Source organism: Oryzias latipes, chromosome 13 (genome assembly GCF_002234675.1).
Source record: "Oryzias latipes chromosome 13, ASM223467v1".
Classification (NCBI taxonomy): domain Eukaryota; kingdom Metazoa; phylum Chordata; class Actinopteri; order Beloniformes; family Adrianichthyidae; genus Oryzias; species Oryzias latipes.
Window position 1 is genome coordinate 25,634,716 of NC_019871.2, and position 18,218 is coordinate 25,652,933.

At 39.5% G+C, this 18,218-nt stretch overlaps 1 protein-coding gene across 21 annotated transcripts in view; it reads right to left on the bottom strand.

Annotated features, from left to right (window-relative positions):
- Positions 1 to 18,218, bottom strand: part of gramd1b (GRAM domain containing 1B) — a 97,899-nt gene that overhangs the window by 39,574 nt on the left and 40,107 nt on the right. Inside the window, exon 1 of one of the 21 annotated variants that reach the window (XM_023961275.1) lies at positions 14,723 to 15,545. The exons of 19 other annotated variants lie outside the window; for them this stretch is intronic. In XM_023961275.1, the coding sequence (XP_023817043.1) occupies positions 14,723 to 14,745 (23 nt within the window). In that variant the 5' untranslated portion in view covers positions 14,746 to 15,545. Of the gene's footprint in view, positions 1 to 2,808; positions 3,022 to 14,722; positions 15,546 to 18,218 lie in introns of those variants that run through there. One more of the 21 variants, XM_023961271.1, reaches the window with a different exon arrangement.

An 18,218-nucleotide genomic window follows, 5' to 3' on the forward strand; every position in this document is an offset into this window, starting at 1 on the left:
CTCGACACGCTGAAGTCTGTTGAAGGTACGCTAATGTGTTTACGGCAATCAAGGTTGCGTAATAAAAACAGATCAGTAACTGAGACATATCTGCAAAAATTATCCTGCTGAATTATTTTGATAATGATCCTTTTATGGTTTCCTCTATAGGCAAACAGACAATGGCAAGGATCCACAATTTAACTTAATTTAGTTAGTTATAATAAAACAAGGGGTTTTGAGGAAAACGGACATCCATAAAAACTCTCATTCTTGAACCTAAAGTGGATGTAGATTTTTAAATAAATACGTGAAAAGGGAAAATCACTGGAACACAAAAACTGTAGTTGGCTAAATTTAGAGTCAAGACATTCACAAACAGCACCAATCTTTGAACCATATTTGTTTTTTATAAAGTGGGCGTATTATGAAAAGTTAAGCATTCAGCTGTTAATCAGTGGACAGATTACTTCCAGTACCAAACTCCCCGAAAAGTTCAGTTTTGCACTAGTTTTTATAGCATATTATGAATACAAGCACGAGGTAGACAATTTTGGCCACAATCAGGCAAAAAGGAAATATTTTATGTTTTTAATCACTAAATAATAATGTATTTTTCTCAGTGTTGTTGTAAATCCCTTATTTTTATCACGAGAGACTATTACTAAACAAATACGTAGAGCTGGTTATATGATTTTATCTCCATGATTAAGGTTGTTTCACACACAGGCCAAAGTGCAAACAAACCAGCATGTAAGAAGGGAAAAAAAACATGAAGCATTTGATATTTTTGGACAAATAAGAAAAATAGATGCAAGTGAAAGCCAAGAAGTAAATACAATTATAGAAAAGTAAAAAATGTGCTCTGTCCATCTGTCTAAAACCTATGAGTTAAAAATGTCTAGAAAACACAACAGATAATGAAAGAAGGAAACATATACAGTTGATTTTTAAAAAGAAGTACCAAAAAGGTTTTATAAGATGAAAAAGATTTGGCATAACATTAAATACCAACTAGAGAAAGTTTTCTCCTGATATAAGATTGAATAAATTACAAGCAAGAGGAATTATTTGGTTCATGAATACAAACCTTATGAAACACTATTATTTCCACTACCAAGCTGTGTAATCCCGTTTGGATTACCGTACACGTTTTTTTTAACTCCCAAATGTACGGTGGCCCTGAAGTGCAAATCACCTCAACAAATCACTCGATGCAAATACATTTTAATGATAACAATTTAAAAAAATCGTTAAAAACATTAAGTTTTTTAATGTTTTTTAATGATTTCTAAAAAATTAAATGACATAAAAATTAAATGTTTTGGAAAACGGAAATAATTTACAGAAATTAAAATAAGGAGCTCAAATCGAAATACAATAAGAAACTAGAAAAGGCAGGTACTATGGGACATCGATAAATGGATATAAACATTTGAATTTTTTCAAATATGTCTTGAATGTCCGCATACTAATAAAAGTTTCATGATTATTATGAAACATCTGCAGTTTTGCTACATGCGATGTCCCACACACAGGACTTATCTTCTCCAGTTTCCATAAAAAAGAAAAATATAATAATTTACAGAAATCAAAAGAAAATGTTAAAAACGTTTTTTTATTTTTATTTCATTTAAATTTTTTGTGAATTGTGTTTTAGTTACCTGGAATTTTGTATCGATTTGTAAAGTGTAATGTTTTTTTCTTTTGCTTTTTTAATTAATTAAATGTATTATCTTTAACATGTTTTTGCATTGAGGGATTCCTTGGTGTGATTGGCACTTCAGGGCCACCGTACAAATGTTAGAACAAAACTACCGGTATTAAAAGTCATGTTTTGGCAATTCTTGTAGAAAATGTATTTTTTAAATAACTTTGTCCTGAAGATAAACTTGAAAGTTCAAACATTAACAAGCTGATCTGACACACATGGTGATTAGAAAAGTATGTTTTTCTCTGACCAAGAAAGATAAGCAAATTCTTCTCCTCAGGAGCTACACAATTTTCCATTGAGTTTTAAGTTGGACTTTTTTTTTTTAAATGATAAAATCCCTATATCACATCAAAAGCCAAAAACATCTCCACATTTAAAATATAGTCAATCCAACAAATATATAGTCAATCCAACAAATAAAGTTTCCCCCGTGGGCGTTTTACTAAATTTAAGTGCATCACAGAAATAGAGCTCGTTACATGTTAATTGATGCCGCTCTTTTCAAAAACAGGTCAAGCTCAACTTAGATTGTGAATGAAAAAAGGAGAAAAAAAATCAAAACGAAACAAGCATTCTGTTTGCAACACTTTGTTTCAGCCTTTTCTTTAAATAAGCTCTAAAGCCCTAAATCCAACTGGCTCAAGCTGTCTAAACGCTCAGCTTCACAATGCAGCAGAGTTCCGGGCCTTTTAGAGGCTCCCACTTGTTTTCACAGTTTTGCTGATCCTGGAAAATACCCATCTGGCTGCGGCCCTTCGGCTCAGCTTGTGTGGAAAAGCCCACGAGGAGCACCGCGCTCACCGACAACAATCCTCTGAGTGCCCTGCCAGGGAGGTGCACACAGCCCAGACGAAGGCATAAACACAGCCATGTGGACGTTACACGCTGCTCTCTTGGCATCAGACAAAATTAGCAACGCCATAAAGCTTATATGCACGCACTAACATGGAAAAATAGAAAAAAACACCCCTCTAAATTTAAATGGACCCATAAACTGGGCACATTATGTAACCAAACCCATCCAACCCCGCCCGCTCATTCTCTTCACACACACACCCTGGCACAAATGTCTACAAACACCCTCATACATACATGTGTCTCAGAGTATACCATACCCCAGCTGAAAAACACAGTCTCTCAGCACCTCTCTGTAGCAGCCATCGCGGCGGCGGCAGCCCACCGTTACGGACTCAGCCACTAGCATGTCCTCGCAGGCAGCCCCTGCTGACGACCTGGTCTCCCAGCCGATCATCCCACTGACTGCTGTCTACGCTATCTCAGAGTCAAAGAAGAAAGGCGCTTGGGCAGATAAATGAAGAGAGGTGGAAGAGGCAGGCAGAGAGATTTACTGGAGCAGGCTTAAGGAAGACTGATCTTCCCTGGTCAGCTCTGATCTCCTAATAACCAGCTTACATCGCCCTGAACACCACCTGCCAAAGGAGAAGCACTGGAGTTCCTCTTGGGCTCTCTTTCTAAAAAGCACAGGTTGATCTCGCAGAGACGCAAAAGCCATCTGCGTTGTAGACCGAGGCTAAAAAGATGGCAGGCAGGCAGGCAGAGCGTTGTTCCATCACCAACCTGCTCATAGCCATGTAAAGAGCCGCTCCGCAGCAATCAGCCTCTTTCAAACGGCTTTATTCAAACAGCAGGAGGCTTGGATGAGACACAGGAGGAGGAGGAAGAGGAGATGGATGCACAGATGAGGAAGAGGAGATGGGAGACAGCCATGGGGGATGAACAAGAGGAGGGTGAAGGGATTTCACAGCATGCCGGGAGGAAGACGAGAAAGAAGCGAACGCAGCAAAGGGCGTTAGAGACAGGATGTATTTTTCCAACAGGCGAGCTTTGTTTTTTGTTTTTTTCCCCCTCCTCATCTATCAATAACTCGTCTGCGTTTATTTCAGTCCGATCTGTCTGCCCACTTCACTCCCTCCTCAAATCATCTTTCTGCTCGTCCCCTGAGAATCCAACAGACGCTTTTGCAATTTCCGCTCCGCGTTTACATGCTTCCATGGCTGCGCGCTAACAACCGGAAAAAAAAAAGGAAACACAGGAAGAATGTGTCGGTCAAAAAGGAGAGGGAGACAGATCAAATGAAAAAAAGAGATGGCTTTCACTTTGTATTCCACCTTAACTTAGAGCTGGAGCTCTGAGACTGCTGCTCTCTCTATTATTCATGTGTTTGGTGAATGGAGGAGCTGACATCACCAGCTTTCAGGTCACTTTACATGAGGAGCTCCTTCTAAATCACATATGAAGCAAGGCTAAGCTTTGTGGGAAACACAATTCATGGTTTTACACAGACTCACATTTTGACCATATTAAAAGGAATAAGCTGCAGCATCAGTGCTTCATGAATCCGCCTTTACAAAATACACCAATCAAAATTATTTTCTCTTAAAAAACTTCAAATTCAATTATAAAGTCTTTAAAATTAGATTTTAGAACTTTTCAAGTCATTTATTGTACTTTTTCTTTAAAAATCCCCTATGTTAATGTAAGAATGAAACATTTTTTTTAAATCATTCAGTGATGAAAGTCTTCCGGGAATTCCCGGAAATCCGGGTTTTTGAGCAAACCGAACGTACTTTCCGGGAAATAAAGACCTGATCTCTACGGACAAATCGCTTTCCGGATTAAAAAATGGTCTGAAATCAGCTAATTTTAGCTTTATTTTCTATATTTCTCCGCAGATCGCTTCCTCTATGGTCGTGGCCATCTCTCGTCTTCCCGGCCTAATTGACCAATGACGGGACGTTTTAGTTGCTTTCGGATACGTCGACGGGTCTGATTGGCTCTGTCTGCACCACGTGGTCAGCGTGACTCGCTTCCCTAGAGACCAAAACTGGCGGACCCACGCTAAACTTTCACAAACACATCTGAAGAGTTTGCGATCAAATTTGTGTTAAAATAATGGCAGGCATCGTCATTATTGAGCGTGGTCACGACCTCAGTTGTGAGAAGACGATAAAAAACAAATTGAAGTGGTCTTGGCTGGAAAAAAAAGATTTTTAAGGTAGTGTAAGTCAAATACTTTTTTGTGTAAAATAATCTCAAAACCACATTTTGAAATAATTTCAATTTTAGTTTTGAGTTTCAGTTTTTATTTTGAATACATTTCTCTATTGAATTTATTTGTATTTCCTAATTACCATGATTTAGTTCAGTATAGTTGACATTAATTATAAGTATTTGATGGTTTGGACCCGCACTCCCTTAAAAAATAATGTTTACAATGTTTAGTTTAGTTTGTATGTTTGTTTTGATATTTCCCAGATTACTTAGTATTGGTGTTAAAGAATTTATGTATTATGTTATAGAATTATAGTTTAAAGTAGATCCCATATTTTGATGTAATTATAGTTTGAGAAAACAGTGCAAGTGGATGTTGTACATCAGTCATTTCTAAAGCAGAAATAATGTATAAATAACTGAGGTATTTTCATAGAATATCATAGTTACTGGTGTTCTTTTTGCCATTTGGGGCTTTGATGTTACTATATTTTAGCAATTGTATGTTTTGCAGCTTTAAGGAAAAGCGTAGATTGTAGGATTGTGTTACTTTGAGCAATTTTCCAAATTCTTTTTTAGGACCAGCAAGTCCTTAATGGAGAGTCAAACTAGGGGTTTGAATGACAAATCATGATGCTCCAATTAGTCTTAGTTTCTTGATAAAGAAGTGAATAACTAGCTGCCAGAATGCACCAGGATGCATCTAAGACCACGTATTTTTCCAAAATTTCGCTCTGTGCCCGCCATATCGCTCAAAGAAAAGTTCAGGGATTTTTTCCTTACCTGACTTTCATCACTGATCATTTTAAATGATAATGCATTTACTCTTTTAGAAGGGAAGTGTCACCGCATAGAATGAAACCTACTGTATTTTTTTTTAGAAAACATAGCTAGCAAATTTCTTTTGCCAATTAGAATTTATAAACAGCACTTTAAACGCTGTCAAAATAAAAGACAATTTAAAAATGCAATCAATCAAAGATGTTTTAACATCTTTTCTAAAATCCTTTTAGACTTTTTTTTTTATAAGCTTTAGCTTTCGGTCACACAATTCTCCTTCATATCAGTGCAGTGGTCCCTCGCTACATAGCGGTTCACCTTTAGTGGTCTCGTGGATTTGTTGGCCCTCTTAATCAATCTCCTCCCTGCCGTAAATCAGCGATCAGATCTTTGTTTTTGTTCTATAATACTGGACTTAATTTCCTGCAAAGGTTTGTACTTTGAGAGTTTAAACAAGACAGAAACGTCTGAAAACCTTCATGTCTGTCTGACAAAGTGTATAAAGTGTTTAGTGAGGAGCCTTACCGCCTTAAAACATCTATGACATATCACTGGTTATTTTTAGAAAACAACTGCTACTATAAACAAGAGAACACAAATTTGAAACAACATTGCAAAAAACGTATAAAATTAAAAAAGTTAAATAACTGCAATTACGTTGATAATTCGAAAATAGTGACAACTTAAAAATTGAGTTTTTAAAACTCAAGTTGTAGTATTTTTATCTTGAAGAACCTTAAGCTGACATATTTTATCTTTTACTTGAGTTTTACTTAGTTTGTTAGAATAAATTTTATGTATTGTGTTTACTTACATGCAGCTTGTATTAGTTCTTCGGTTGTATCATGTTTTAACTTTGCAAAGCACTTTGGTAGTAGCTCTCAGTGAAAAGTTACTTACTTATGGAAGCGATTGTGTAGCATAAATAAAAATAAAAGTCAAAACCAGAAATGCTTTTTCATTTTCAAAATGAAGCTGCATTTTTTTACTCAAAAGCAATCCACCAAAATGCTTTTTCATTTTCTTCCTCAACACTGCTTATTCTGTCACTTAATTGAAATGATAATGAAAATGGTATTTAACATTTCATTTTCAAAAGTTGTCTGGTAAATGTGTAGCAAAATTCATTTAGAAAGACCAGGAGCACCCAAGACAGTAATACAATAATAAAAGAACATTTAGAAGATATGTGTTGGTGCAAACGCTTAGCATGGCGAAATCTGTTGATGGGGCTCCAGCTGTCATCGAACAGCAAAATCAGCGTGAAGCTGCAGGAGACCATCTTCTAAATGTGCTTTATTACTGTTGTGATTATTATTATGTGTGATTATTATGCTTGCTCATCATTTTTTTAATCCGTGCGGTCATTGCTTTTTTCTTGGCTGCAAGGACCCGAAAGAAGGGTTAGCATTAGGCTAATATGCTAAAAACATTAGCTGTGAAGGAACAGAACTCCAGGCAGTCAATCCAGCAATGAGCAACTTGGATGTAAATATGTGGGAATAACATCCTTTATTTTGTCTGTACACCACTGGAAACACAAACGTATATGATGATTTACAGTCTCTTAGGTCTGCGTAGCAGCGCTTCCTCCTCCTGCGCTTCAAAGCTTCCCAGGCTAGCTTTGTCTCCGGGCTAGCGGGCCGGGTTTAGCTCTGTCCGAAGACAAAGCTAGTCCGAGGGAGGAGCTTCGAACCGGCTGCGGACAGCGGGGCTTCCGAAGGAGGCTGTGGTCCCAAACTCTGAACCGCAGAAGGCGGAAATGCTGCTACAAAGTCCCGAGAAACGGTGTACAATCACCACGATTAGACAACAGTCACAAAGCCCTCTCCTCTACCGCTAACACAAAGCTCCACTGCTCTTAGCATGAGTCTCTTAGCAGCCGGACACACGGAGATAGCACTGACGTCATCGCCCCGCCTTCCCTCTGGAAATGCTAAGTTGAATTGAATAATGCGACACTATTCGCAGGGTGGATGTTAAAATGAAAATGCAATCCTCTCTTTGCATTTTCATTTTAATTATGACACAGAATAAGCGGTTTTTAAGTAGAAAATGAAAAAGCATTTTGAAGTATTGATTTTTCATTTTAATTTTGAGTCATTTGATGCAGTTACATTTTGAAAATGAAAAAGCATTTCTGTTAATCCATTTTAATTGTCAAATTAGACATTTCTAAATGATTTTTGCTACACATTTACCAGAGAACTTGTTGAAAATGAAATGTCATATATGCCTTTCATTATCATTTTAATTAAGTGACGGAATAAGCAGTGTTGAAGAAGAAAATGAAAAAGCATTTTGGTGGATTGCTTTTTCATTTGAATTTTGAGTCAAAAAATGCAGCTACATTTTGAAAATGAAAAAGCATTTCTGGTTTTGACTTTTATTTTTAATTACGCTACACAATCGCTTCCATACTTACTGACTTACTGAATTATAAAATAACTTTGGAAAATTTAACGTTTTCAAATTTTTCAACTCATCAACTCCTTAGGGACAAACCTTTTCATCATAAGCACATGTAACTTAGGATATTCAACTTTTTTTTAGTGTTTTTTTTCTTCTTTACTTATTAATTAAGAGGCACAGAAACCTCTAATCTGCACCATAGCTGTTGTTTTTATATTTTTATTTTTTGTCCTGTTTTCTTTTGTCCCAAAAGACTATTTTATATTTTAAGAGACATGTCTTAAAAACAACTGGATCTTGCCAAAAAAAAAAATGATGTAAAGGAATTAATCATCTCTATGAATGCATTAAGATGGATAATCAGCTCACGGATTATCTGTGTTTCTCTGTGAAGAAGTAAACTGCATGGTTTTAGCTGTGTCGCTGGAAAAACCTGACCGGATTTTCCTGTTCGTCTCTGTGGGAGTACTCAGGAAAGCCCTGCAGTCAAACAAAAAACTGGTCCACTGAGCTGGACCAATGTGTGCCCAGATAAGCCTGCCCAGCTTCACACCAACCACTGACCTACTTAGGGGACCTCTACTCTCATTGTCGTCATAATGGTCGAAACTACAACATACTCATAAACATAGAACAGACTGAACAACAACAGAGCAGAGCCAAAACGGTTTCCTTTTAACTTTGAGTTTTCAAAAAAAAAAATCTAGTAGAAGTGTGAGAGAATCACAACCCCACATGAAAAGATACCATAGCATCTTTTTGAGAAGGCATGTTGTTTACAAAGTTGGCATGGCAACATCAATGCGTCGACGCCTGGCTGGGTCGGAAATGTCTGCTAGCCCGGCTGTGGTGGCCGTGCAGTTTCCATGGCAGCCCGTCAAGCCATTCATGTGTACACGAACGGGACCCAACTAGAGGGGACAAAGGCAGAACCGGAGCACTGTGTTTGTGTGTTTTAAAAGTGGGACGTACTGCAGCCCAAACCATCACTGCAGAGTCACAGATTTTAGGTGCCCTTCTTCACTGTCCACATGCCCAAAGGTGCTCCTGCTTGGGCTCAGTGTCTTCATCTTTTTCCAAATATGGAATTTCAAAGTATCAAGAAACAGTTTCTACTAAAAATTAAGTGTGTCACAACCTTTTCCTAACTTTTTAACTTGTCCCACAAGCAATTAGTTTGAGGCTTAATTTAAATGCCGAATTATTCTTGCAGAGAGGGAACTGAACAGTGTCAGGCCTGAGCCAATCCTAGGTTTCCTACAGATGCTGTCATCTCCTATGCTTGTAGATGCAATGATCTTTTAAAAAACACATCAAATTTAGCACCAATTTATATTCAAAACCAGTACTTGGTGAGGAAGGAGGCTGCAGGAGACAGGAAACTGGCAGCCACATTAAGTTCCTGTGGGATACTTTATCTCTGTCGGACGAGGCACAGCCACTGACATCTGAAGGAGGAGAGGGGCAGGTTGGGCAAAATCACAGTAGCCACTGGGTAGGGGAGGATGATAAAACATTAGCACAAAGGCAAAAAAATAAAATATATACAGTTGCAGTCATGCTGTTTAAAAAAAAATTGTTGTAGCTGGTCCCCAACCTCCCTGCAACAGAGTGGCAACCTATCCAGGATGAACCCCGCCTTCGCTTAACAGAAGCAGATTCAGGCTATGGAGCCTGTGTCCTGACATGGATAAAATAAAATATATCATGTTGCCACAAGTTAATATCTCGTTCCCACAAGTTAATATCTTGTTCTCAGAAAATAATCAAGTTGTGCGAACAAAATAGTATCCTGTTCCCACAAAATAATATTCCGTTCCCACGATTAATTAATTTGTGCGAACAAAATAATTATTTACGTCACAAGTCATTGATAAGCCCGGATTGCTGCTTCCCCTACTGGACTTAGCTCCTAGCTTCATAAACACAGATGTGAACAATAGTTGGATTTACAGAAGATACTTCATATTTCTGTCTGTGTGGGTTTCATTACATTGCACGGAAGACATGGATGATGTTTAGAGATCAAGGAGTATTCTCCCCTTTTTTCCTCCCACGGTGACAAAATCTACACTAAAATCTGATCAGGCTTCAAATGTTTGTTTCATTAACTGAATCAACGTGGTTCGGCTTTATCATCAACATTTTACGGTCAATTTTTAGAAATGTGTGAATCTACTGCGATTTTGTTCAGTCTTTGCGCTGAAATCTAGAGCACCATGTCTCAAATAAAATTGGAAAGAATATCAGCTTTATTTCTGATGCTACCAAATTCACAAAAGCACTAAAGTTCCTGGTGACATAAAGTGAATGAACTGTGTAACCGATGAGCTTTGTGCATGAGCACAGTGGCAAGGATCAGGGAAAGCCTTGGTTATTCTATAAAGGCTTGTTAGCAAAAAGGCCCCGTTGTTTGGATAAGCTTTATGAACAAGCGCACGCTAATGTACACTCTTTCAATCACGCATCTATTAGAGAGCGGCAGCCACCACTGTTTGTCCCTGAATGAAACTTGAAGTCCATTAATGATGGGGCCCTCCCACGGCACGGCATTAGCAACCTTTGGAAAATGGTGAAACCTGAAAACCTTTTAGATGAAGGTATTTGGAGATTTGTGTAAAAAGTAGTCAAAATTATCCCACAACATTAAGGCACATATTTTTGTTTCCAGGATTTTCCATATTGACTTTTTTCTTATTTTGTACAATTATTATACTAGAGTATGGTTAATTTTGGGTGCATGCTTCTTTTGAAATACTTTTAAATGACATTAATAGATTTTAAAAGGTAATTAACAAGTATTATACCAGGGTGAATACTCGATACTGATTGGCTGCTGGGTGTGAATTAAAAAGTGATAATGCACAGTGATAATGGACACCTAAAAAAAAGTTTCGCTCACAAAGCTTAAATGTTTTGTATCACTGCGCTGGCTTCTTTAAAACAACTTTTTGCTTTATCATTTGGACAAAAAAAAGTGGTAAGAGGTGAACTTTCTCTCTGAACTGATGCTTTATTTAACACATCGTGACGATCAGCATCTGTATCGCTTTCCTTTGCTGCTGCAGTCGACGTCTGTGCCGTTTCAGCTGGCTAAGCGGCAGGTTGTCATGATAATGTGCACCAGCTGTGTGTTGTCACGGTAACATGAAAACGCGCCGCACCACGTAACAAATAGTTCACTTTTTTGTGAAAAAAGCGATCTAAACTGAAAAAATAACAAGAATAAAAGACTAAAAACTGATTATTTCTTTCTTTTGCAAGTGACCATGTTGTATAAACGGGTTAATGGCCTTTGAAGTGTGCATTATCAGAAATTAACCCCCTTTGCGGAAGCAACCATCCTCAGCTTTGCATTCAGGCTTCCATGGCGTGTGTTTGTTTCTGATAATGCTCACTTCGTCTGCCATTTTCCCTTACTTAGTTCAAACTAAGCTGAAGTTTTTCATTTGTATTTTTCCGTTTTTATGTAAACAAAGAAATGAATTCTGCTGTCATAAAAGGGAAAAAAAAAGCCAAACAAAATGTAAAATTAGCCATAAGACGTAACCTATTAAAGCCTGAATTTTTTTTCCAGCTATGAAAAAAAATTACAGACAAATATTTACAATAATATTACTAAGAGATTTTTTTTACAAGTGCCTTTCCCATGAACACTGCACAAAATAAAATATTCATGAGGATTAAAAACATGAAGATAAAAACAAAATATGGTAAACAAGTGAGCAGGAGGAGTGGCTCTCTTGATATAGTTTTTAGGCTAAAAACCGAATCTCGTCTTTTGTTACTTGAAAATGAGGCTTAATTTTACAGTACAGATATGTGTGGCTGTTTAGAAAGCCTGCATAAAAGTCTGTCCAAATGCATAAGGGGTCCATCCCCAGAGCCACGTGCAGTGAATAAGCTCATCCTCTGGTTGGCTGTAGCCTTTCTGTTGCTGCAGCTGTTGTTGCACATCTGCAACCCGGCATCCATACGTATGTGTGCGTGCACGTAGATTTAAGTCACACCAAATGTCATACCAAGAGCAAACATTCATGCACTGGGACCGTCGCCAAATCCAGAGCCATCTCCCTCTTTCCCTGGTGGTCACACACGCAAACATGTGCACACACACACAAACACACACTGTTTCTTCCTCTGGCTTCCCCTTCGTTCCTTATCTCTTTGTCCTCTTCTGACAAGTAATGTAAAAATAATCTGTCTAATGTGATTTCCAACCACTCACAGTTCCATTCTGAAAACACTTCTGACCCATGTCTGACCAGACATCACCACATAGCCAACGCAGTATTGATTCTGTTTCTAAAATATTCATCATTTCATTTAAATACCCACTCTGATGAAAATGCTGTTTTTAACATGTTCTTGTGGTATTCATCTCATGATGGAGGACATAAACAAAGAAAATTAAGCTCAAAATTCCATTGATGAGCATTTCTTTATTCACATTGTTGTGAATCAGGAGCAGACAAAAAAAAAGCTTGCAGGTGTGAAATAGTAGCTCAAGCTCCTTGCTCTGCTACATTCTCATGACAACTAGACAAAACTGTGCAGCTGGATTGCTCCAATATTGCTTGAATTCTTGTTGCATCGGTAATGGGTTATGGGTGTGAGGGTCTGTAAGCTAGCGGAAGAGCATGAAAACAGAAAGCTCTCAGCAACGGGGAGGGGAAGAGGGGTTGCTCATTCCTGCCCACTACTCAGAGGTAAATGTCTGATGAACAACTGCTTAGCAGAAACTATGTTCCAAAACGACACAGGTTTTTTTGGATTTTGGTCTAAAAGCAGCATAATGATAATTAAAAGACCACTGGGCATGCTTTTACGTTAGCCCTTGTGCTATCCAAGGCACTTCAACATTGGGAGTTGGGTCATCTAGACCCACTAGACAGTGCGCTGAACCTTTTTTCTTCAATGATTTGTGATCTTCACTGGTGTCCATGGATTACATGAAATCCTCTTCACCTTTATCCACCTTTGTCATGGTAGGGTGAACACATCAATGTAAGGGTGGGGTCATCTGGACCCCATAAGACAGCACAAGGGTTAGATCAAAATATGATCAGAGTGGGGCTTTAAGTGACGGTTAGTGAACCCGGATCATCAAGTGTTGAGGACAACGTCCTTTCTAAAAAAAAAGTTTGAAAAATAAAACCCCCCAATCTGATGCAAAGTTCTAACCACATTCTTAGATAAACAGAGTGAAACTGTAGAGTTAACTGGAATACTGCCCTCATTACTCACACATTACACATTCAAAGTCCCATCCTCTGAATCATCTTCACTGCACACCATTATGCCCTTTGTCATACATGTTAGGTTTGCCATTGATAAGTAGCTGCATCGTAGCTGACTTACAGTAAAGTGGGCGTGCTGTTTGTGAAATGAGCACAGTCATCAATCAGAGCTACATAATCTACAAGGAGAGATGATTCAACAAAGCCTGACCCCTTCAAAGAGCCTGCAGGGCTCTAAACCACTGAATCCACCCTAATCAGAGCAATAAGCGGCTGTTGCACCGTGTCACTCGGGACAACAACTGCAGTGGCTCAGGTACTGATTGACAGACTGACTTCCTTGTCACGTCATTTTGACTACATAGTCTAAAATAATAGTGAAATGTATGCGGGATTCTTTCAATTTTAGCCTCAAACATGTTTACATGATGTTATATAACAACAAAGAGGAACAAATCTGCAAATACACTCAAGCCAGACAGGTCTGCTCCATGTGACAGGAACAGATGGCTGTTGGGTGTAAAGAAACCTGTGTCCGTCAGGGCGCCACAAACAGATTAACTAGGGACAGTCTGAGGTTCAACAGAGTTTCTATGGTAGAAAATGATAGATTGTAAAAAATAAATAAAATAAAATTTAAACTGTATGCACTCAATCTGGTTAATTTAATGATGCCCTGAGGGGAGACTCAGTAAAAAGAAACCAGGATTTAAAAAAATGGGAGCATAGATAATAGAAGGATGAAAGCACAAAAAAAGCCGCGGATAAATTTAGAAATAATGAAAGAAAGATGGAGACTTAGGAGAAAAGTGGTCCCGTGTGGGGAACAGATGAGGTCCTCCTGAAAGTGAAAAGGAAGAAAGAGGGACACACGTTGCCGAAACTACCCCCCCATTTTTTGTTCTTTTCTCCTGCAGTGCTTGGTAATTCGTCTCTAAAAATATCAAGCAAGAGGAGGAGGAGGAGGGGCATAAACAAACACGAGCGGGATGAGAGGATAAAAGCAGGGATGATGGGAAATATGCAGAAAGAGTGCAGGCTCTGGCACAAACAGGTCGGAAAAGGAAAAAAAGTGCTAGCCCAACCACCTGGCCATGGAAGTGCTCGTCCGTGTGAAGATAATGACGGGGATGGGAAAACAAGCGTGAGCCTGAGCGGGGTGAGGCGGTGAGAGAGCATGTGCCCTGCTCTTTTCCAGGCAGCCACGTGAGTGCTTCTCCTCAGCCGCTCTGCTCACACTGAGCCCGCCAGAGGGGAGCAGAGCGGGGTCGCTGTAGTCACAGAGGAAAAAGGCAGAATGCGCGCAGCACACCCAGATGAACTGTTGGATGTGCACATGTTCAACTGGTCTTCCTTTAGCCTTCATTTCAGTTTTACATAACCATTCAGAGATAAGCAAAGAAAGTGATGGATTTGTCGTGTTAAAATGTGCAGATAAATGAGTGTTGATGCAGACTTGTAGCCAATAAAGTCGCAGGACACAGAAATGCATGAAAAGACATGTAGCCTGAGTCTGGGATGTGCTTCCCGGCTGTAAAGGAATTACTGGCATATTTCAAACCCATTCGGTTTTGCGTGTTCTTACCAGGCGAGCTTGAAGCCTTTCATTAGTACTGCAAGGAGTGTCTAACGTCCATAGCGTGTTGTGGGCACCGAGCTGCCAGTTCACAGCGCCGCATGCTGACTGACAGCCTACCAGAGCCTCACCTTCCATACACAGAGCAGGAGCGAGGCACGGAGGGAGGACAAGATGCAGAGGCTGATAGACGGCAGGAGCACCAAGCGTGGAGAGGAGGATTTTCAGCCGTGCCCAACCTTCCCGCTACATTCCTTTACTGGAATCCGGCTGCCGCAGTGCCGAGCTTTGGTGCCAGAAAAATCACACCTCCCCGGGGGAGCACGGCTTTCCCAAACGAGGAAAAAAATGACCTGCGTTGCAGCGCTGGCAGCCTGAGCTGCGACATGCCGCAAAAGCGGGCGGTTAGGAGCTGCAGAGATACGCCGGCATGACTGGATGCTGCTCCTGTTCCAACTCGGTTCCCCTCTCTTCTATCCCACTCTCACAGCGTCCCTGCAAGCTTCTGTTTGCTCACTCAAACTCGCTCCGCCTCAGCCTCCGCAGCGGATGAAAGCTGCACTTGCTGTGCTCGCAGTGAGCAGGCGCAGATCCTCACCCCCCCCTCCAGCCTCCTCTGTTCTCTCCGTCCTTTTCCCTAGATGGCTCCCTTTCTCTCCAAGATACGTCCAGTGTGCTCAGCATGGAAGCAAGGAGCAGGGGGGGTAATCCTCTGCCCAGTGACCCCCGACAGATATCTCCACCCCATGCAATGCGAGGGAAAACGATTCGCTGAGTGGACATGCTCCAGTTCCACCGTCTCCCAGCAACCATGGGTTACCCGCTACCAGCAGCTAACTCTGCAATTCTTCTAATGTTTTGACTCTAGCGGGGCACTTCCCATCTTTATACGCGTCCAAGATCAACAAATGGGAACTCTGCTCCTGAGCCAGAGAACAAGCGCCCCATGTCATGATGTAAAAATGAACAGAAAGTCAGCTGAACAGCAGATTCTGCCACCGAACAGAAACCCCCACTAGAAAAAGAACACTAGTTTCTATCTGACTTCAAAACTGAGGAAGCAGTTATTGATGAATAGCAAACAGCTGTCGGATCAACTGATCACAGTTTGAGTGCATTTTTTAAATTCAAAAATGTGATTGGATTTATTTCAAGTATTAAAAATAATGGAATAATACAATAAGAAACTACAAAACACACATACGTCAAACCCATTTCACATATAAAACAATGCATTAGAATATAAAGAAAAAAACAACAAAGAGGATAGAAAGTGATGCCATCTTCTAAACAGTGTAATTATTCATAGTCATAGGCTTTTCTGCAGTGATGCATACAGTACACACACAAGTCCCGATAGACACAATAAATATAATGATTGTCAAATAAAGCCTAGAATTTGATCTGTTGCTTGACATGGAAAGGAAAGAAGCAAACTTTTATCATTCCACCCATACTGAGACATTTCTTTTGTATATGTTTTGGAATAGTTGTCTTATGCAGTTCCTATTATATAAAGGGCAGATCATTTATTAAGTACCAAAATGGAGAGGCTATTGATCATCCTCAGAAAACAAAAACCACTAATAAACCCTGAAGTGGGACTGACTGGAAAATTACATTTGCCCTGCCCACTCTGAAGTCCCAGTCTGATCGTCTTTTGATCTATAGTAAAAGTGTTCCCAGTGGTCTTTTAATTAAAATGATGCCATTTTGGACAGAATAAAAAAAATCGGTGTCATGTTTCAGGATATAGTTTTCTGCAAAGCGGCTGGAGTTCATTAGAAATTTGGACGGGACTGTTGGCTTGGAAGTAAGCCTCTGCACATTTCCCATGATCTCTTAGCTCACACTCTCTCTTGCTAGCTCACTGCCCACCCCAGACCAACATTACCGATACAACAAGAATGGCGAGCAGTACTGGAGCTATCAGTTTGAGCCAGATGCTGCTTTGGACGAGGAAAAGGAAAACAATCATGGATCTTTTCAACAGTTAGCGGATGCATCACAATGAAGCAGGGAGCTTGTGGGTTGCTCTTGTAGGCCCTAAGTAACCCTTTCAAGCCATTTCAAACAGCGTCTGCTCCTGATTCACCAGGATTTTGATAAAGAAATACTAAGAAAGGCAATTTTAATCTTAATTTTTCTCATGATTTGTCCTCGTTTATGAGAAAAATGCTGCAAAAACACAATTTTTTATTGGAGTGGGACTTAAACAATTTTCTGAAAATGTCTATTAGGGAGGACAACGTCTGATAAAATCAAAATAATGTTAAAAAGAAAATCACCTCCAGCTTTTTAGCATAACCATTTGAAATGGCTCCTTTCCACAACCTGCCTCCAGTGGTCTTTTGAGGAACTGCAGCATTTTTGTTGAATACAGCAGTGTTTTTCAACCTTTTTTGAGCCACGGCACACTTTAACCTTGACAAAAATCCCGCGGCACACCAGCATCCAATAAAAAAAAGAAGAAGGAGAAACTCAGTCTGTATTGATTCTACAGCCCCGCCACAATCTCACATGCATTTTTGTGATTATTGTGGCAGGAAAAGCTGGAAGCTGCAGCTGTTTTTCCTAAAAGATGTAATAAAAGTTAAGTTGGAAGATTTAAAAACTGTCTGATGTGTGTTCGTTGTTGTTTCAAGACGTCAAAGGAAGACTCATTGTGCGCTGAGACGCTGTCACTTTAACCCAATGCAACATGGGAGATGCAAACAGCCGCCGAACGCAGACAGACTCGCGTCTCTGAGCTTCATTGTTTTGTTCACTTTTTCCACGGTCTAAAACCGGATTCTGGGGAAAGCTACACCCCTAAAGACGAGCTTTAACTGGTATTTTTTCAGAACTGAGCGACTTTATGAGCAGAATCTGAACAAGAAGTGTAAACTTTAAGCACTTCTGATTGGTCAGACTGATGACATGTGATTAAGCCTCCAAGAATGATTGGTGGAGACGGTTAAAGGGGCGGGACTTTTCCAAAAACAGCTGTAGCTGCGGCTAAATCACGGTACCGTCATTCTTATCAAAAAAGTCTTTAATAGAATCAAATAAACACAAAGAAAAAAGTATTTTACGATCTTTAATATTCCTAATTTGTCAGTGTTTTATCAGGGGCTGTTTGGATGATCAAAGAGCTGATTTCCTGGAGATGGAAAATGTTTTTAGATCAGTGATTGAGGGCAATTTCTCACGGCACACCTGACCATCTCCCACGGCACACTAGTGAGCCGCAGCACACTGGTTGAAAAACACTGTAATACAGGAAAAGAAGGTGTGTGTGGTACGGCAGCACAATATGAGAAAAACCTGCGATTTGCAATATTAATGATCAATATTTCGATGATGATTTAACTTGCGATAAATAAACAAATAGCAAAACAATCAAAAACATTTCCATTTCACTGCGAGAGTTTAATTCAAATAAGAGTTAACATCCCTTAAAAATATACTCCAAATTACACTAGTCGAAGCTAGCATCTAACATAAAAGGAGTCCATCGATTGAT